Source organism: Vanessa atalanta, chromosome 11 (genome assembly GCF_905147765.1).
Source record: "Vanessa atalanta chromosome 11, ilVanAtal1.2, whole genome shotgun sequence".
NCBI lineage: Eukaryota > Metazoa > Arthropoda > Insecta > Lepidoptera > Nymphalidae > Vanessa > Vanessa atalanta.
Window position 1 is genome coordinate 5,119,168 of NC_061881.1, and position 22,714 is coordinate 5,141,881.

The 22,714-nt window shown below is 29.9% G+C and overlaps 2 protein-coding genes across 5 annotated transcripts; one reads left to right on the forward strand and one right to left on the reverse strand.

The window, feature by feature from the left end:
• The first annotated feature begins 88 nt into the window (after positions 1 to 88).
• On the forward strand, positions 89 to 6,015 carry LOC125067287 (retinoid-inducible serine carboxypeptidase-like). Of its 2 annotated transcripts, none has more exons than XM_047675787.1 (9): positions 89 to 397; positions 549 to 796; positions 899 to 998; positions 1,679 to 1,809; positions 2,009 to 2,119; positions 3,069 to 3,396; positions 3,752 to 3,829; positions 4,928 to 5,076; positions 5,505 to 6,015. In XM_047675787.1, exons 1-9 carry the CDS (start codon positions 334 to 336, stop codon positions 5,589 to 5,591), a joined length of 1,296 nt encoding a protein of 431 aa, XP_047531743.1. In that variant the 5' UTR covers positions 89 to 333; the 3' UTR covers positions 5,592 to 6,015. The 2 variants fall into 2 exon arrangements, with proteins under 2 accessions (XP_047531743.1, XP_047531744.1); XM_047675788.1 differs by having other exon boundaries at positions 381 to 397; positions 540 to 796.
• Positions 6,016 to 6,146: 131 nt separating this feature from the next.
• Positions 6,147 to 22,508, reverse strand: LOC125067168 (RUN and FYVE domain-containing protein 2). 3 transcript variants are annotated; one of them, XM_047675581.1, is made up of 14 exons: positions 22,263 to 22,508; positions 19,061 to 19,239; positions 18,873 to 18,982; positions 18,217 to 18,424; positions 17,320 to 17,495; positions 16,649 to 16,785; positions 16,088 to 16,146; positions 15,245 to 15,370; positions 14,517 to 14,657; positions 12,964 to 13,061; positions 11,337 to 11,478; positions 9,217 to 9,291; positions 8,832 to 9,059; positions 6,147 to 8,475 (listed from the first exon to the last, which is right to left on the reverse strand). In XM_047675581.1, the coding sequence occupies exons 1-14, from the start codon at positions 22,429 to 22,431 to the stop codon at positions 8,350 to 8,352; spliced, it is 1,974 nt and encodes a 657-aa protein (XP_047531537.1). In that variant the 5' UTR covers positions 22,432 to 22,508; the 3' UTR covers positions 6,147 to 8,349. The 3 variants fall into 3 exon arrangements, with proteins under 3 accessions (XP_047531537.1, XP_047531536.1, XP_047531538.1); XM_047675580.1 differs by lacking the exon at positions 22,263 to 22,508 and adding an exon at positions 19,479 to 19,955; XM_047675582.1 differs by lacking the exons at positions 6,147 to 8,475; positions 8,832 to 9,059; positions 9,217 to 9,291; positions 11,337 to 11,478; positions 22,263 to 22,508 and adding an exon at positions 19,479 to 19,955 and having other exon boundaries at positions 12,038 to 13,699.
• Positions 22,509 to 22,714: the final 206 nt, after the last annotated feature.

The window sequence follows — 22,714 nt, forward strand, 5'->3', positions numbered from 1 at the left end:
ATAAAAATATAAAAGACGACAATACAATTGGAACGTACTGCACATGTTGACAAGTGAAGTGAATTATTCTGAATGGGATATCCACCTACGTAGGTACTTATCCTGTAATAGGTAGCGCGTGACAAACATTAGTTTAATGAGCTTCTGGATATATGGACATATTTTTTGTTCGTTTATCTAATTTACACATTTAATTAAATATGTGATGACATCAGCGTATGGTGTTTTACTAGACGTGCGGTTAAATGATTTGGAGCGACTCCAAAGCACACATGTGAATTCGGTTATTGTGCCATTAGACATTAGTGCGAAGTGAATTTAATCTTATTTAAAATGAATTTATTTTCTATTTATTTTTTCACGTTGTTGTTTTCTTTGAAACAAATGAAATGTGAAGGTAAGTTTTGCAGTTTCGACATAAGTGTAGGTTTAATTTAAATCGTTAATTAGAGCCAGTATTTTCGCATGTCAAATATTTGTGTTTTTTTTTTCATAATATTATTTTACTTGTAATAATAGTGTAACATTACCTACATAAGTCTTTTTAGGACAAAATCCGTACTTAGAAGCTCTCCGAAATAAATCTTGGAAAAGTATTCATAAATATGTTGAAGTTCGTCCTGGTGCGCATCTTTTTTATTGGTTTTATTACGCCGATGGTAGCATAGTTGAGGCTTACCAAAAACCACTTATTATATGGATTCAGGGCGGACCAGGGCTTGCGGCTACTGGAATAGCTAATTTCGCTGAAATTGGACCGCTAACTATGGATATGAGGCCTCGAAACCATACATGGGTAGGTAAGTTTACTTGTCCGTTGAAAATATCTTTAGAAGTATACTGTTAGTATTTCATAGTTTGTTTTGTTCGTATTATATTAAACAATTTTCTTTTTAAGGTAAATGGAAGAAACTTATTGCTAATAGATCATCCAGTCGGTACTGGGTTTAGTTATGCGTTGAATAAATCGTTACTTGTAAAAACAGATAAGGATGCCGGTTAGTATTTTCTTTTATTTATTTTTCTTATAATTTTTTCTTGGTATAATTGGCTATTTATTAGACACTATATTTAGTTTAATTATTTATTAGTTACTAATTGTACCTTTGACTTTGTCTGCGTCTAGTTTATTTTTCATATACCTATTTAGATCTCATATTTTTCTCAATTCGGTAATGATTAAACTTCCTATCTAAGATCCAGGGTACGTATATAAGATACAGCTTAAGTTAAATTCCACGTTTAGTCGTGATGAGATAAAAAACAGACAGAAAGAGTTACTTTCGCGTTTATATTATTAGTAAATACAATATATTGTATTAATACTATGTCTAGTACAACAAAGTAACGAATATATTCTTTATGTATACTTAACGTAACATAATTTTAATATGAGGTACAATTAAATACATCAGTAAAATTATCATGCACTTAATTGCATAATTATGATGTATTGTTTGCATATCAAATGTTTTGACTTGTTATTTAGTCGCCTCAAGGTAGACAGAAACCATTGTAAAAATGTACAATCGAAATATTACTATTGTATAGAAATTAAATACGTGAGAATTTTGGCTATCAGAGTTGGGAATGTGACATTTTTATGACTTTTAAGTAAAAATACGAGAATTTTTAAATAAATAACTATAATTTTAATAACTATCGTTTCAAATTTCAGCGAAAGATCTCTTACGAGTTATAAAAGATTTTTTTAAAAAACATAAAGAGTTTCGCAAGACACCGACGTATCTATTTGGTCAGAGTTATGGAGGTAAATTATGTCCAAGATTGGGTTATTATTTACAGACGGTAAGTAATACGTTCATTTCATACTCTATTAAGAATTCTTCATTTAAACTTGGAGGTTAAGAGTTTTTCTTCGATGAAGCAAATATTTTTCAGATTGTCATAATATTTTCGAGAGAATTAAAAAAAAACTAAATTTAGCAAATTTTAGTCTTTTAGTATACTTTTTTCAGTATATTACTAAAAACTTTTTTTATTTCAGGCAATAAAAAATAAACGTTTGAAAATGAACTTTAAAGGCATTGGAATTGGAAGTGGATGGGTCGACCCAAAACATAGTTCCTTAGTACAACCAGAGTTTTTATATAATATGGTCAGTACAACATATACGTACATAATGTATTGAATTTAGCACATCTGACGGTTCTAAATTCCGACACTCAACCTTAATAAAGCTTGAAGATAGTAATATGCATATATTGAAAAATACTATATCTAATTTAAAAAGGCTTAAACGAATATGTTACTTGATTCTTTTGATGTTATTAGTAGAAATTATGTTGTTTTTTGTCATTAATTTTGTTTTTACTATGGATATTTTTATATCTGGCCTTATTATCCTCGTAGTCGAGCATGCAAGGCTCCAAATTCCGAGACCATGGGTATAAATCACGTGTTGGATAAATAAAAAAACGTTGGGTATTCCTGTCACAAATTTTCCATAGCAATCAAGTGTATATATTTATATGTAGATATATAAATAGGTAGCGGTCCATTTCCCTACCTCAGAAAGCCTTTAGTAATGCGTCTTTTGTCTCTTGATCGTGTCGAATTCGTCTAAACCTTATGGGTCTATAAGAAAAAGGGAATAAAAATTGCAATTATGCTTAAGCACATCTTTGTAAAATTATGAAAAATCTTTTGTGAAGTTTTTGAGATTGTGGTTTGGTTGTGGTTTGGAATAATCATCATTAAAATTTAAAATATACTAGCAGTTATTGTACCTACTTGGAAAAAAAATCAGCGAATATTTTTTTGATAACAAATGACGGAGTATCTTTACAAAACTGTTTTTTTTTTTAAATAATAATTCATAATATTAGTAACACAAAAAATCCTTGTTTTTACTTTATAAATACATTGAATTAGCATACGACTTATGTCGTTTACATTAAAACTGTTTACAAAAGCACCATTAATATTACGCACGAAAGTCATTGTGACTACACTAGATACACGGAATATAAATATAATTTGATCAATTTCGTTTTATGTATATACGTCACAATAATTAAAATACTGTTTAATATTTTAAATTTAAGGGCGTTATCGATCTTCACACATATGCAAAAACAATGAAAATTGCGAAAAAAATGAGTTACTTAATAGAGAAACGAGAATACATTACCGCTGGAAAACTGGATGCCCTGATGTTTAACATTTTGAATGTTGAAGCTGGGATGGAGATTAACTTCAATAACATCAACCAACCGAGCCCGTACAGAGCGTTAGACGAGTTGGTAACGAAAGTTAACAAATATGTAAAACCAACGTTGTTGGAAGTTAATCAGACTTTCGACTGGAATTATATTTCGGATGATGTTTTCCAAAGTTTGAATGATAGTTTCTTGGTTCCGTCTACTAAATTTTGTAAGTTATATTTTTTATATAATTATTGACTATATTTTAGTTTAAAATAAATTTAGGATTATTTGATTAAATATATTTAAAAAAAAAATTTAATATTGACATAAAGACATTTTCAAAACTGTGCGTAGTATTAAAAAAAATTATATGTATATATCACACATTTATTATCCATGAAAAACAATTTTCCTCAGTAATTTCATTGAAAGTTAATTTTAAATCCTTATTCCCCAATTTAAGCCTGCCTCTAGGCTCGTAATCGCTGCGGGGAATCTAGGCAGTTGGCTGCACTGACTAATGCATAATTCATCCCTGTAGATCATAATAATAATAAAATTAATTGATACTTATTTTTCAGTAGAAACACTCCTGAATCATACAAGTCTCAAAATCGCTGTATATAATGGAAATTTGGACGTTGTTACTCCACTCGCTGGTAAGTATCCATAATACTGGATGCATGTGCAGCAGTGATAAACCCCTATTTTAATTACTTTATATTTTTACATTAGATCCATGTATTCTTATGACTATATTTAGTCAATTACTCTGCATTGCATGCATAGTCCTGATTTTTTCATCGCAAATTGTTACCTTATTTTTCATTTTGTTTTGATGTATACGCTTGAAATATAAGGAAAAATAATACTTCTAGGATTTATTTACGGCATGGAAAATACAATTAGGTACGTCAAAAATATTAAACTTTGTTACATTCATTTCTTGCGTGTAATTATGTTTACGACAGTGGAAACCGGGCCATTTCGTGTGGTTGAATCATTGAGTCAAATGACCTTTTATGTTCCACGTAAGAGGAGAGAAACCACTTCTTTGGGTATATTTATATAAGAATAAAAATATACATAGGATAATAATATTTATTAATGTATTAAGTATCTGAACATAGTTTCCTCAATAATAAAGATCTTTTTAGTGATGAAAAAAATAATTTAATCTTAAAAAAATATTTATTAATGTTAATTAATATTCAAAAGATAGGTATATAATATTTTGTTTCTGACTATTTGTACTATGCAGGCGTACATCTTAAATAATAAAGGACCAAGAACCTGGATATGATATGGTTGTGATTTAATTTCGAATATTTGCATGTATAGCGATGTTTATTACGATCAATTCCTACTAAATAAATAAATTGATTATTTATTAATATTAATACAAATTTGAAACTTATCGGTGTCTAAGCAGTACCTACCTATAAATATACCTATAAATGATCTTCTTATTATAAAAATATCTTAAAGCTAATTTTAATAGGTCTTTACAAGAAATTTTTGGTAAGAATTTATCATATTAGCAAAAATTAATCATTTTATATATAAATAGTTTATGTCTAAATCGCATTGTCTTTGATTACTCTAATAGAGCCTATGCCGGAGGGCTCTGTAGTAATAATCAGTACATAGTGTAAATAATAACTAAACAAGAACTCAATAGTGAAAATTATACAGTTATAATTAAACAATATGGAACTAGTATAATGATAGCAGTTTTTATATATTTTTTTGTTTAGGTGCTACAAATTGGGTGCACGCGCTTAGGTGGCACGGCGCTCAAGAATTCATGAATGCTAAACGTGTACCTATTCGAGGAAATAGAAATGGGTTTTTCAAAGTCGCAAAACAGCTCAGTTTTTGGGCAGTTTTCGGCTCAGGACATTGGGTGAGTGCATAATTTGAAAATTTAACGTTTTAGTAAAAGAAAATTAATAAGTTGAAACCGAAATATTTAGGTATGAATATTGCTTCTAAATTTTATGGTATATAATAATTATTTATTTATTACTTACGCCTTATTTATTTTTAGAGCTACCAAAACTTTTATTAGGTTTTCGTAGGTATGTGTTTATATCTACCATCGTATTATTTACTTGTTATGATTTTGTCTAGTATATTTTAAGAACAAAATATTACTGTTATCTACTTGAAACTGATTTTATCTAACATTTACGATAGACAGTACACCGGATTCTTATTTTGTTTCATCAGTCTATACTTATTATTATGTACCAAACGAATATATATGACGGCCTCAATCATAAGATAATTATAAACTCTCTATATTTATGTTCAATAATTTTCATCTAATAGGTCCCAGAAGACAATCCTGAGGCAATGGAGCATATTTTGCAGTATATGATGGACGATGACAATTTGAATCTCAACTTGCATTGGTAGTTATTTGTTTTGTAAGACTGATTAATGTTTTTATAGCAATAAATATTTTTACATAAGATACAGTTACATATAGGGATTAAGTAAAACTACAAGTATATGTTCAAGACAAGTATAATTCTTTACATAATAGTTGATATACAAAAGAAAAAATATTTATTTACATTAATAATAATTGAATAACAAATTACAAAATCATCGTTTTGAAGCACCAATATATTTCTTTATCGAAAAAATCATGTGGATTTTGCTATTAAATTGTATGGTCCAAAGTTTAATCTTAAATTGTTTATAAATTATATTATACAGTCATAAATTATAATATAGATCGTCCCGAAGAGCGCCTTAACGAATGTTATAGATTCGAAATTCGATTGCAATCAATCTATAAGATAAGAGTATTTAATGTTTTTTTATTTTATAAAATATATTATTACGAAATGAAATATAAGTATCTTTTATTTATATTAATTTAAATATACATTAAATAGATAAATTAAGAATCATAATTAACATAATTAAAACGATAATCATAATTAATTTATTATGTTGCAAGTATAGATTATTTTAAAACGTATTGTAATTAGTAAATTAAAACAAAACTAATAAAAAAATACAATAGAGATTAGATTCAGTACGTCAAATCAACGTAAAAATTTAAAATTGATAAACTATACAGTTTTTAATTAATTATATAGCGAATCTATTATCAAATAGAAATAAGTTCGAGACCATATTTAGACAAGCATACATTAATTATTTGGAACTCATACTTGCCACAGTTTGAAAGGGCCATCTTTTTGTATTACTTTATATACATACTGTTTTATATGAACGCGCTAAAATATTGTTAAAAATAACCCCGATAGTAATCACGAAACTGCAAACACAACGCTAATATACGATAAAGGCAACGACAACGTAAAAGGGCAAAGATTCATATCGATTCACGAACATTTACATGAATATTTGCACTAAAGTTTTGCCGGTATGTTTAGTTTCCTGCTATCTCCCGATTCGCTTTCCAATACATTACGCAAGGCTGTAACGCTGAGAATTGATAACATCGCTGCCGTCTAAATTGAGGGGGTACAATGCACTTCCGATTTCTCATTTGTTTTAATTTTTCCACTATATTATCGAGACAAATGTAGTTATTTATTTTTCATTGAATCAATAGAATGTTGATGTATGAGTGAATATTGCGTTTTCATCAATAAACATTTTATTAAATTGATATAATTTTGAACACAATCTTAATGATGTTTTTAGTTTAATGGAAAATCATTAAATATTGTAGAATAAATTAGACATATCATTTAATAAATATACAGAAACAAGCTTTAATATTACGATGACACAACAATAATACGACACAAAAAGGACAAGGAATAAAATGCCATCGCATTTTTTTTAACAGTATATTGTTAACGCTATTAGGCAGAACATATTTATTTACTCATTCCTTTAATATAGCCGGTTCGTATAACTTAGGAAAACCAGCAGACGCCGGACGAGTGTTCTACACTTTGGCTTTTCGTATCCGACATTCGGAATTTAAATAGCTTCATTCTAAATGTCATTAACGCGAAGGTTAGTAAATTCTCAGCAGGTCCGATGATAAAACGGTTAAGGATATAAAGTAATACATGAGCACCAACTATCTTACGATACTCATTATAAAGATCATAGCCTGGGGTAACGATATATCGAGGATGACTCTTATGGCACGACAATCCACAATGGATTGTCGTGAATTCAAGCTGATATTTTGCAAAGATTACTCTGAGCTTCGGTATAAAATGAGAGGTTGCTCTGAAGTAGAGTATAGCTTCACTTTATTTTTCATACCATTTATATGTTTTGTGAGGCAACCTGTGAAACGATAGATGCTCCAATCTATCGACATTATATACAGACTAGTGGAAAGTAGGCGTTAATTAATAATAAATTAATTTTTGCGATAAAAATAATTGTCATTTGATCCCCGAAACACCTTATTAACCGTTTGATATTCGATGTCTATTTCATATTTGAAACCGTAACTTTATAAATATAAGGTATAATAAATGGGCCTAACGCAACATTTTATGTGATTTAAAAATATTTAGTTATGAAATAAAACTTAATACATTATATAACACTACTAAAACTAAAAGCAATGTCTATATTGGTGCTGATTGTTATATAAACAATCACTAAACTAATTTAAGATGATTAAACGACTCGTTATCCTTTTAACAATAAGAATGGGATGTAATTATTACGGTTTTAAAAAGAACATTGGAGCCATTTTTAATATATAAATATTCATGAATATTTTTCATTTTTGTTTTCTGAATTACTCACGAAATCTATATTTATTTTTTAATTTAAAGAGTCTAAGTAACCAGTTAATGTTGTCTACTTACGCTGTCTGTGCACGTATTGTGAAATATTATACTCCTAGTTTTGTTTTTGTATCATAATGTATTGTTTTTAAAGACTTGTAATTAATTATATGTGCCAAATAAATGTTTTTAAATCCTGTTAAATTAGTTTGGAGATTGTGTAAATCATGTAATTCACAACTACAAGATCACTTAGAACTTTTTCCTAAAAACATGAACTATACAACATCTTAGGCATTAACTTACGTAGTAGTTACATAGTTTTGTAAGTTTGTTCAAAAACAATTTTAAGATACGGGATAAAAATTGAATTTCATTTATTTAATAAACATAGTCAACATGGTTCAGTCTTGAATATATTATATTCAGTGTTACGTTAGTCTAACTTCTGTGAAACAGGCGTCACACACACGAACAGGTTTGGTGTTGCCAGCTAAAGCGACTGTTTTTTCACTGCACGCTCCGCAGAATATGTGACCACATCTTCGGCAATGGTGCTGCAAGAGTAAAATAGTTTGTAAAATAAAATATTCTTAATATTTTTTTAAAGAAGTTGGAACATGGTTATTACGGTAATCTTATTGAATTAGAACAGTTGAAATATGCATAACTGCTTTTGCAAATAAATATTAAATTAATTCGCAAGAGTGTGATGAGAAACATATACGATTTCATATTTAGAAAAATGGAGAGTACACTTGTGTTTGCCCACACATTTGTGCATATTAATATCTCCTGCACACACAGTCAGCAGAATACAGTCTTTTGAAATTAGCCACCATAACAGAAATCAGTCAATCAATACATAAATAAATAGGTATGAGGAAACAAACGACCAAATGTATTTATCTACCTTTCGTCTCGCGATAGTAAATTCTTTAGCACAAGCAGCACAGGCTACCGCATCTTTATCGCTCGTCCAGTTTGGAGTATCATCTGACGTTCTAGCTTCTTTCTCTAACAACTCTGCGAGCTGCAATTTATTTTCGCTAAGTGTCGCTCCAACTTCTTCTAAGGTTTTTTGAGCTTCATTGTATTGGATTTTGAGTTGGTGCTGTTCTTCTTGTAATGCCATATATTTCTGAAACGTTTTAAACATAAATACTAGAAGTATTTAAAGACTACACATAAGTTATAATAACAAATATCTGTATTAACACACTAAATACAAGTTTTATGTTGACATGATATTAGTTTACGTTTAACTGTATATATATATATATATATTTTTTAAATACCTGTCCGATTGCTTTTAGAGACTCCACTTCTTGAGTCAGAATTGATATTTTGTCTCGATCCCGCATCATTGATTCCTGTACAAAAATGGTATTGATTAGAGAACAATTTCAAGGTCAAATGTCTTTTCTATATGTAGTTTTATATTCTCAAGGAGAAAGTTGTCTAATGTTAAACTATCTCTGATTAGAGGCAATGTCAGTGAGTTTGTATTATGTCATTTATAATTTATAAGATGTAATGGGCTTCTGAAGGATTTTTTTATGTAACCTTGGTGAGCACTATGAACGGCTTCAAAATTCATCTCCAAAGAAGGTTAAAGAGGAGATGATTATTTAAATAGAAAATCGTCATTTCTGATGTTAAAAATATGGCAAAACATTATTTAGGCTTACGCTAATGAGAGGAAGACAGGAGAAGAGATATAACGTTTTGAATATTTACTACCCAAGAGGGTGAAAATGGGGATGAACATTTGTATAGATGTTCGCCTTTTTTCGATGTTTGAAACATGAAAATCGGTGTTTAGGCACCTATTTTTAAACTAATGATAGCATAGTGTTTTTGAAAATACAGGCCTTACGATGCTTAAATGAGTGATGAACAAATTATGTTTATTTATATTAAATACATTTACTGTTATTCCAAAATTGTATGATATATTTTGTTTAAGGCCGGTTTGCTTAATCACACGGGTAACACCTGGGTATATACCCATGTTTTGAACTATTTATATAGTTTGCAATAATTTGTAAACTATTAAACTTTTGGTACTATTTCTAAATATTTAAATTAGTATCAAAGTAAACTGTTATGAAATAGTGTTTCTTTTATTATTTGATTAACAAATTTTCCCGTAAATGTGAATGACTATTTGCGAACTTTGGTATGGGATTTTAGTAAACTTTTTTGTTAGTTTCCGTTATACAATAACGGACTGACTCCCAAATCTGGCACAAAAAATTTTTTGCTAACAACGTTTTCAAAACAGATATTATACTAAAACCAAAGTTATCTTTGATATCACAACCTCTTTACATGTTTTTTAATTTAATTTTAATGTAATATGTATAATAATAATCTTTATTTAGACCACAGATGTTATGCCTTCTGATTCTAGAGTAGGTAACAGGACTAAACGGTATACAAAAATAGTTATATCCTATGTAGGCTATATATAAAATGGCCTGTTACAATACCATTGTAGTAAATTGATCAAGATGAACGATTAATCATTTGTTTATCAGATACTATTGTTTGTTGTAGGAGTTTTTTGTTTCTATAAAAATTTAATTAATGTTTAACAATGCTAAAGACTTTAAATGCTAAATCTTATACCAAAAACTTTTTTATTTTTAATTTACATACATACTTGAATATAAATAATAGCAGACGACCTACCACAGACGGAGACGATGCTATAATATAGTGACTTTATTCCATTGACGGTCGACCTAGAGTTAGGACGTATCTGGTAATAAAGGTGTTTTGATTTCAAAATACAGTTATTATGATTTCAATAAGAGTAGTTAGACCGTAATATAGTATATAGTAAAATGCAATATAAATTATGGTATAGATTGGTGATGTCACTAATACAATCATAGCTGCGTGTTTGTTCGCTCGAAAATTGTGTAACGGGCTTTAAAACCATATCATAATTTCCAACTACTCACTACCGAAGCAGCATAACGTTCCTGTAAGACGTAACTTATTCCTCATTATATAATGTTGTTGTGTATTATACTTTATATACACACAAGCTAAATATATATTGAAGAAACATTGATAAAAGTTCTAAGATTTAAAAGATAATTAATACTGATTACTTTTTGGACCCAAAATTCTTTACACGGTTTACAGTGAACTGGCAGAAATCGTGACGTAAGGAAAAAGCGTTATGCCCCATCCACACGACAACTCCATCTTTTTCTCTTTCAATTTTATATGGTTTTGTAGAATTTTATTTAAATCTATTTTTTTTTGAATTTACACGGAATTTTTAAAAACCATTTTGCAACTTCGTTCATTCTTTTTTTAAATATAATGTAATGGATTATGATTGCAGGTAATAAAGTAATTTTTTAAATATTTATTATCTATGAACTTTTCAAGTATTTACCTGTAAAGATACCCTCCATTCCCGTTCTATCCTAAGATCGCTCTCCGCAGCTACGGCCCGAGTTTCTGCGGCAGCTGTTTTCTGCCCCAGACATCTTGAACTTTCTTCTAAATTCTTTCGAGCTGACTTATCTTCCTGTAATCTATTATCCTATTATAGCCTAAAAACCTTATGTTGTATTTCATCGTTTATTTTCATTTTGATTATTATATTGTTTAATTTTTTTTTAAATAAAATAAATAAATAAAAATAGTAATTTTTTCAAAGCATTTTTTTTTCGTTGTTTATTTTTTGTCTCTAGTATCATTATCTATATAAAAAAAAATATTATGAAAAAAGTGTTCTATAATATTATTATGAGAAGCATCATTGCTGTTTGTTAGTAAAAAAGATATTAGTAAAACATGCAAACATAATTTAAATTGATAATGGCAAACCTGCACAATAAACATAAAATTAAATTAAAAAAAATAAACTGTGGTTTTATAAATAAAATACGGTATGCGACTGAATATCATTTATTACAAAGAAGGCTTTACAACTAGAGCTTTAAAATTACAAAACTATAAAAAAAAAACGACAAATATTTACGTTTAATACATTTGGTTTTAAATGCTATTACAGATAAAACTTTATTGCGCATTATAATCAATAAGATATAATTTATTTTTATAATTTTAAATATAGAATACATCAATTGAGATCAATAAATAATATTATTTTCAAATAATACAAGTCTATGGATTTTATCACATGCATTGCTATAATATTTTAATATCATTGAAAAATATAAAACATCTAAGAATCTTTGTAGTATCATCTAAAAATTTCCAGAATACATTGTGTTTTAATTGCTAAAGATCTTAAGAAATAATCTTTCTATCGATATAAGAATATGATTCGAATGTACTATTCGTTAAAGCTATGACAAAAAATATAACATGTCCATTTTTCCATATCGATTATATTTGGAAAAAAATATTTCTATAAATGACAATATTTGATTTCAGTAAAAGCTAAATAAACCTGACGTAAACTTAACATAATCCAATAAATATTATAACTAGTATTTTAATAATAAAAACCACAGCAAAGTCAAGCTAAAGCAACAGTAGCGCCTTGCCTTGTTCATTTTGTGGTCTATTATATGTCGAAAAATATATTTTATCAAAATATCGCTGTTTCATTGTGAGGGTTTGCCAATATCGAATAAATATCAAGATGGTTTCGTTACAAATCCCAGCAAGCGGTGCATCGCTCACACCTAAGTGCGTTTCCGATAAATTGATATGTCAAGCAATACACTTTATTTTGAACGGGGTAATTGACTATTTTTGTCTTCGCATATAAAAATGAGAATTCTTAGAAAAGTCGAATGTGAATTTTTTCGTGAAATTCATTTGAAGTAGTAAAAATCGTCGAAAATTTTGTTGATTTATAATAATTGAACTCTGACTAGAAATTGTAAAACAACGAGGTCAATTACTTTTATATTTCAGCTGATACTGTATCAACGGGATAACTTTTCACGTAAATTAACAAAAGTCAATTACCCCATTAAACATATAATTAAAGTAGGCACTGTTCGTCGAGCGATTTGAGGCTTAAGAAAACATATAAAACCTACTTCTCATCGAGCTGATGTATCGTGCTGCCCATTGACTCAGTCTTTGCTTCCAATTTGGCAATTAGCTCTGTTTTATGTTTCAAGGAACTTTCACATTCCTAAAACAAAGCCGGAATTTACAACTCGGGTCTTGAAAAAGTTACAATAACGTTAGTAAGCATAAATGCGCATTTCACTAAGCGTAATTATGTTGTACTAAATGTCACCTGAGAATTAGATGGGTGCTGGTTAAGAGGGCTATTTATGATATTAATTTAATGATATTATTTTTTTCTTATTTATAATGTAGAATTTATGGAAACATTAGAGGAATAAGTGTTAGTTATTATCATGAGAATCTATTCGCTAAGAGGAAACACCACCTCGTGGACTTTGTTAGAACGTTATTTACAATCGTCTAAAAGGAACAGTATCAATTTCCCGAGTGCGCTACGGTTTTGTCGGTGCTGTTAGTTTTACGGAACGGTGGTATTTCCTGCAAGTTCAACTTTTTATTCGGTGGACCTTCGTCTTTCGACTTTGTACCCTTTTGGTGGCTACTATGTGCTTTAAGCATTTCTAATTTCTCTCCTAAATTATCATTAGAGGGTGACTTTAAAGCTTTGACTAAGTCATGGTCCGGTCCTAGGAAGTGGTTATATTTTTCGAGGTTGTGAAGAATTTTGCCAATTTGCTCAGCTTTCCCTTGGAGCCTGGAGACCATTTCGCCTTTCTGCGTCAGTTCCATCTCGCATTCCTTCCATACGATAAATGCGGCATTGACGAATACAGCATTAAGTTAGTAATAGATATATTATGACTAGCTAAATGATCAAGCGTAACTCACTGACGACATTTACTACTACACTACGAATGTGCCGAGACAGAATGCGCTGGGTCAAAAAGCCTCAAAGGTACAGAACATTGTATTAGAGCAAATAAAACAATGCAAAAAGGTCAAACGAAATGATATAAGGCGAAGAGGTAACGAAAATGCATGGGCGGGTAATAATAATTTGGCACCCACGCCGTGTAGCAGACCTTCATGGGCCAATGACTTTTAATACAAAGATCATTTTCAATAAAATAAACGACGTGCATATTAAATGACTTGCGGAATGAAACTCAATAAAAACTGAAGACGATTTGATCGATTGGATCCAAAATTAGAGATTATAAATATGGGCAATGCATCACGAAATCGTATCAACAAACGAATTCATTAATATATTTAGTAGAAAATTGTAGTTGGACGATATTTTAAATTTCGAAATAGACGAGATGGGAGATATTTTAAAGTTATAATGAGCGGGTGACAGCTAATTATTTTATATTAAGTTCTAGGTCAGTCTTTTTGCGACCTTTTCGAGTAGTCAAGTAGTCACAGGTCAACTATTAACTGGTTTGACTAGTACTTTGGTCGCCAATGTTATAAAAAGATACGAACCATGAAAAGAGGCTCAATGAAAAATTACAACCGGTTCAAGGTCATCGAAGTTTCAAGGTGTGACACAACGTGTTTCGACTGTAAAGGGTACAAAATCACACACAAGCATGCCACATGTAAGCCTTACCTGCAACTTTTTGTACATTTCCAGGTTGATCAGTTTAATATCGTCCAACTGACGCCTCAGTGATATAATAGTGTCTTGCTTGTCGTGGATATCTTTTTCGAGCAGCTTCATAGCAACTTCCATTTCCGCTTTCAACGATATCTGTTAATATATTTTAAAAACAAGTAAAGTAACTTGTAATTTTCATACGTAACGCCTTTCTGTATTGTGTAATTGATCGTAAACACAAATCATCAATAGAGTGAGACTTCGATGGTGGTGGCCAGGATTTGAACTTTGTAAAATCTGTTCAGACGTGCTTGTTTTGTCTACTAAGCTATATCGGCTCTTTAGATATAATTGCAAATTAATTGCTTATGATTTTGGTTTCACTCATGTTTTTATTATGGTATTTCTGAGAACAACATAGACGTTTACATGTATAAGAGAAAAGGTTTCTATTTAAGTTGTACATGTATCGTTATCATTTTACTTAATATTGTGTATAATTTTAATTTAACATCATATTAGTTTAGTATATGTAATATAATTTAACAAAACTCTAAATATCTTTAAAAATTAAAATTGTAATAGAGCAGTTATTAATCAAAGATAGTCTATTGAAGGTTTAACTGTTTAGAAAGTTGACGTATTACAGAAGGCCAACCAAATTTGTTTCGCCATTTCATTAATCTTTTTATCTGCTTTGTAACAAACAATATCATCCAATAAAAACACAATTTAAATACCTGCAAATCAAGTTCTTTTTGTAGCTCAGCATTCTTCTTCCTTTCCTCCTCCAGTACCTTACCAATTTCCGAATCCTTCTCATTCTTAAATTTATCGGAAGTGTTACTCTTGACACTTCTCTTCTCCTAGAAGTCAATGATCTATGTAAATATTTTTTTCTTTATGACGTATTCATGTTTATAAGTCATATATGCCGTGTTTCTGTCTTATTAATACACTTATATATATAATATTATGATACATTTTATAATTACAACATAAAACCTTTTTTTGGGAAATCTACTTTTTTCGTACGTTAATTATCAAGGAAACATTCAATATATTAATGTATAATTAACAAATAATAAAATACATAATTCATATGAAAAATGCTAAAGATAGTTATTTTATTCGTTTATTGTGCTTTCACGTAACTACTCAACCAATCATCATTCAATTTTGTACACTCACAAATTAAGGTTAATTAAAAATAAATTTTGATTGCGACGTATTTTTCAACAGAAATAATCTAAGATAGTATACAATATTTTCGATGATGTCATAACGAAATAATGACACTATAATGTTTTAACATTAACTCGATAGCACAAATGTATTAGAGGAAACCTATACTAACTGTACGATTGTCATTAAACAGTTGTAAAACCGGTTACGAATCAATAAAATTAATATATTTACATATTACGCACAACACATTGAAACTATAGTGTACATAAAAACACTGAAACTAGCAACCAATTAGAAAATCGAAAAAAAAAATAAAATAAAGGAATCAATTTTTCGTAACAAAAATATAATTAACATTTCCGCAACACCCTATATAAGAAGACAATCAAACTCACCTCCTCCTCAGCTTGCATCTCCATCACTTTCATCCTGCTATCTTTGGTAATGTCCTGACCTGAACATAATAAAAACAGACGTCTACATTTCGTTATAAATAAACATGCACACAAATAGACAGATCTCGGAATAGCTCACAGTTTTTCATCCAGTACGTTTTCCTTTGACTCTTTGCTGTAGAATTACCCATCGTTCGATAGCGCATAACGGTTTTTGTTAATATATAAATATATATTATTTGGACAATATAACGACGTGCGACGTTACCGGCATACTAATGCCTACTAAGCGATACAAAAGACAGTGACTCATTGCAAGGTGTCTTATCTAATGCAGACTCTAGTATTGCGAAGAATTTTCACACGAGTGTTTTAAGCTTATCGTTACTATCGTATGAAATCTTTTATCCTCAAGTTTTATATAAACAAAACAATATGAAATCGATTTAATTGTATTTCAATTATTTAATATTGAAGATGACTGTTAATCATTTTAACGACTATTCATATTATAATATTTAAAAAATATGTAGGTCATTAGAATATTAACGGGGGAATTACCTAGAGCATGTTTAAGTTGATTGTTTTCTTCGACCAGTTGAATCATTGTGTTCTTGGCGATCGCCAAGTCTTCCTTCATTAGGGCGTTTGTTGTGGTCAAACTTTCCACTTTCGATTGAAGGTTCGCGACCGTGGCACTAACATAAGATGTTAAGACAAGTTAAAAAATGCTACATTAAAAAAAAATATGCCTAAGCAACTTTATTAACAAAAAAAACATGTATTAAAACAAATAAAATTGTATTGTCGATGGCACTCGTTAAGTTTGTGCAATATCTTAGCTAAATATTTAAATTCAACCCTGGTTTTGGTTGAATAGTTTTATCCATTGTACCAATTTTTATCTCATATATTTTATTTTAATACATGTTATTAATAAAAATCGAATTGTTCAATTTGTCGCACACAAGCACAGATGAAGTTAAAATAAACTTTAATATCAATAGCACTCGAGGTTAACAAGAAAAATATGCTAACAAGGCAATTACAAGAATTTGTTTAAAATATATTATAAGAACAAACAGAAAGAATTTCATCAGTAGTTCGGTGACTTATATTTTTGGTTATGCATCTTGTATTATCTGTTTAAATGAATTATAAAATGTGAAAATAAAACAAAGTTGCCATTGTTGAACTCGTGTGAATCTTATAACAATAACAAAAGCACTCACTTGAGGTGTCTATTCAACTCTTCGATGTAGTTCTTCTGGTCCAACATTGTGTTGATGTGACGTTGTTTCGGTTCATTATTACCATTACCGTTGCCGGACAGATCGTTTGAGGAATTACTGCCACGGAGATATAACGAGAAATCGATCACGCCTTGTTGGCTATCCAAGTCTTCCTCCTAAAAATATTCAACTTGAGTATATAAGGAAAATGGACGTCGTTAGATCTTGACAAAACCTCTATCTCTTTTTTCAATAAAAATACAATAATAGAAATCGGTTGAGGTGGTAAATAATTTGCCCATATGTTACGCAGATGCCTTTGTTAAGTTTGATTTTCTTAAGATTCCTATTATCATATCTTGACTTTATATGGGACCACCCCGAAGTTGTTGTATGTTATCTTTCTTTCAATTTAAAAAATACTTTGCGACATTTTCCTTTTTAAAATCGTTTAAAAATATCATAACATCGGTTTAAAATGACTCATAAATGGAGAAAAATACGATGTTTTAGTTGGAACGCATATTCTATATTTTCCTTATCTAAATCTTTTGAAGATAGATTCTGTAAATCATCTTCACACTTTTGACGTAGATTCAAAGTATGTTCGATTTATGAAAATAGTCACGGTTTATCCTAGTGTAATGATTTGTTGAGTTCAAATTGAACATTGATATTATTTTGAACAATTGATAAAGATCTTCAAAGATCCATTTATTTATTTATTTGGCTATCATTATGATCTTTGATTTCTTTATTTTAGATTACTACAATTTTCTTATGCACCAGTCAAACGTAAGTTTGTTCTGGGTTTGATAGTTCTGTTATATTAAGTGTTTTCGGACCCGCAACAAAGCCGTTAAGTTTAAGTCGTTTTAAAAGTCTGACGTAAATTACCTTCACACACAAATTGCAGTCAACAACATTGAGGCCCACTAACAATCCAGTAATAATAACAGCTTCCTCGTTTAACATTAATGCATGCGGTTCAAAATATTCTTCAAGAGTTTCTTCACGATGCTCTAATAAAATTCTGAGGTAGTCTGCGAGTCTCTTTTGCATTAGTGCTAATCGAAGCCAAGCCCGTGCGCGTCCCATGGCAGTCCTTATTGTAAATAAATTCAAAATATTAAATATAGTATTTTGATAATACTTAATTTTACTATTAGCCGGTGCAATTTACTAACTTATATAAATGAAAGAAAATACTAAATAAAACACTCCACATTTAAATCTGGTAAAACCACAGATTAATAATTTAATATAAACGTTATCTGAATTGTATTTTCTATTTTTATAAAGATTAATTCGAAACTGTAAAAAGTATGTGGGTGTGAGCTGCGAATGTCGGTCATTACAAAATAATGGGAGTTAGTATTAATAAACTAACAACAATAACTAACACAACACAACAAAGATGGACGTTCATAGTATATTTACAATGAAAATTGTCAATGTTAACAGTTTCCGGTTAATTATGTAATACAATCTCGCGAGTAGTAATTCTGCTCGTATGAACTCTAGCGGCCTTGACCTTCACTTAATAAACTTACTTGACAGTCGGCAAATCCCTGATACTGGCTGTTATGTCAGCAGCCTCCGGTGAATACTTCTCAACCATCTGAAGTATATCCCATAATTCCTTTTTCGGACCAAGAAGACCCTGATCAAAATGTTAAGTTATGTAATATCTTTTTTTAAATGTAGAACAATCTTCACATGATGTAGGCACTAAACTTACCTTCTTGGGTTTAAGTCCATGACGCATGACATGTTCGAGAACAATGAAGAAATGATGTAACGGCAAGTGGTCACTGTCTAGCATCCGGCCAAAACGAAGAGATTGCTCAATCAACTCCTTAACGATTAGTTTCGAGATGTTCACGAGATTGCTGCGTTCTATCACTACGGGGTCTCGAGCTACAAGAAAAATCGTAACTAATCATAATAATTGAAATTACAATAAGAAAACATATTATTTTATATGTATCATAATTTAAGAGCAATAAAATTAACGTTAAATTATGATTACTTGTGTAGGTGATGAATTCGCAATCTAAATTTTGTATACCGATTGCATTGATCGTTGTAACTTACACATATGTAAACGTTATAAAAACTCGAAACTCAAATATCTTTATAAGAAACGCAATTATTACCCATTAAAGAATGCATCGGATCGTCCGGCGATGTTACGGCACCGTTATCAGATTGTCGAGTAAAGGAATCTTGCATTTCCATGTCGTGCAATTCTTTTAAACAAAGCCACTCTCCATCGACAGAAACGCGAAAATTGCAAAGGTAAATTGTGTCCTGCGCTCCGGCCATGTCGGCATCGGGATTATCGTCACCTTGTATTCGAGATGTTATGCCTAAATCAGGCAAGGGATCCACCCCATGGACCGCGGTTAAAGAACGCATAATAATGCAGCAAAAAAACTATGAAGCAAAACAATTAACACAGACGCGAGAATCTTGATCACTCTTTTATGTACATTTTAACCAGTTTTTAATAGAAATATTGATGAATATACTACTGTTGTATCTAAGAACTGATTAGAGATCGCAGAAGATTATTTATTTTGATCACAAGAAAGCACCTCGAAGGATAATGTCACTCGAATGGTTTTTCCAGTGAGCTCAGAAAGTATATTGATTTCGCACGAAGCATGTGTTGCGGAGAAAATCAATACTTCGTAACAGTGCTGCCATCTGTTTCGAAACGTAGACAACGTTTTATAAGAGAATTTTCGGTTTCATAGACCCAAATACAAATGCTGATTAATTTCAGTTTCATACACTAAACATTTCAGAGATGGAGTTTTTTTATTATATATGCAATTTACATGTAATGTTGTTTATTTAAACGAATAATATTTTATCTGCATAATAAAACGAAATGTATTTTTTCTCACAGTAAATAAAATTTATTTTTGTATAATAATAAAAGATAATTGTGACCCTAAATTTGATAAATTATTATTTTCCAGTGTTGTTTGAATTTTTTCGAAGTTTATAAAAGTTAAATAAGAGTGATCATTCTAAAAACATTAGATTACATTGTCTATTTACTTTACGCAGAAATTACTTTTGATATCTGAAGTAAATTCACACTAATTAAGATACACCTAATGCAAAAATACTGTTCCAGTTAATCCTAGGTTAACTTTAAAATAGGCGGAAAGAATGAAACAAAGAAAGTGCCACAAATAAATATTTTAAACTTGAATTTAGCTGTATTATAAAATTATTATGCCTATTTGATGTAAGTTAAATAAAATAAAATAAATGGAGAAGGCAGGATTCAACCGGAACCATGAGTTACAGTTTTCAGTTTCTGTGGTTGGAACTTTGCTCTCTAAAATATGTTTATATAGTGTTAAGATTTTTCGGAAGTTGACATCAATCTTTACAAGTTGTATTGGAATTCAATCCAAGAATTGGAATCACTATAACAAAAAAATACTTTAGAAATATGCATATGGTATATTAGTTGTCTGTCCTATCTTGGTATGAATAAAATCCATACAAAGTTCCATTCCCTCCATGTCTTCCCTAAAAATTTTTAGTGAGCATCTATGTCGCAAAAAGAGTATCTATCTATCAGTCAGTGGTATTTCATTTATATTTAGAGTTTTTTTTCTTTCATTTTGAAATGGGTGGGCGGGCTAGCAAATGGGCCATCTGATGGTAAGTGGTAGCCACTGCATAGATAATGGTGCTGTAAGAAATATTAACCATTCCTTACATAGCCAATGTGTCACCAACCTAGGGAACTAAGATGTTATGTCCCTTGTGCCTGTAGTTACATTGGCTCGCTCACCCTTCAAACGGGAACTAACCACTGGGTAGTGCTGTTTAGTCATAGAATATCTGATGGTACCTATCTGGGTGGTACCTATCCAGATGGGCTAGCACAAAGTCCTACCACCAAGTGAATATATTCATTTTCTGTGTTTCCAGCCATGTATGATCTGAGTGTCATTTAAAAGAGTGACAAGAAACAATTAAAAAAAAACTGTTGGCAAAAATAAGGACAAGTTTAGAAAAGTGTTATCCATTTTTTTATCTAAAAATTACAAACACAGATAATCCAATAGGTATCAAAATGTGTATTATTATATAAAAGGACTTATTTCTCAAAAGTAGAGATACACTTCCAAGGCTAAAATTACTAAAGAAGCACTACAACATTAAGAAATAAGTCTTCCACATACAAATATAGCTGCATCATAGGTATTCATTAGAAATATTCTTTAACAACAATATCATTCAAATTTGCAGATATATTTTAAGAAAATTTAGTTTTAAAAGAAAAATAAGTTGTGCAATTCACTGTCTTACAATTTAATTAATATATTACATCATAATACTTTTTATGTAAGACAAATTCATTAGTTATTTAAGAATGATAAGTAACCTAATTTAAATATAATGAATAAAATGAGTTTACTATTTTTGAGCACAACAGTTTGTCAGAATACAAAAAAAAGTTTTGTCAGAATACAATTTTTTTTTTTAAAATGGTACCTAATGCAATAAAATAGAACATTTTTTGTCATTTAAGGAAGATGTAATCTAAACCTATGTTTATTACATTTTTTAAAATTTATTTCAACAATAAATTGTTGGATAAAAATATTGAACACATATAATAATTTTATTAAAGTAGACTTCACATGGTCCACCCCACGGTAAATTTAATATCCGAAGAAGGAGATCATTGCAGTTTCCACAAGCATTTCCATTTTATACTAACATTGGAAAAGTTACGAGCTGTTTAAATACTTTACTTTGATAAACAAACAACAACACAAAAAGAATTATTGATATGAATATGTTTAAAATTATCAAAGATAGATTTTTTTCCTTCCTCTAATATACTTCTTGATGATACCTTACATATGTTTATAAATTACGAATATATGAATAATTTTACTTACATTTTGTACTGTAAAAATAAGATTTCTCTGGTCTGGATAACAATAGTTCCGGCCATTTGTCCTCTCTATTCGACGAAACCGATGGAGATCGTTCAAGGATCTGAGATCTAACTGATGTTGTTGAAGTGGCTGGGGACACTTCAGAGTGTTTATCTTTTGATGAGGCCATGGCTAATATTATCTATTAATTATTAAACGAAACATTTCTTTTTCCAAACAAATTATTGACAATTGACGTGTCAAAGTGTCGTCCGTTATCAGCAACTGTCACTATAACGTTGTCATGAAGAATGTCAGTCATCTTGTGCATTTGTAAATATCACTACAATAATAAGTACAGATATTTATTCAGTTAAGTACTCAATATAATTATAATATAAAAATCAAATTTCAAATAAATATTTTACAAATCATGACCACGTGAGATCGTGACTGTTAGCCGAATTTTTCTG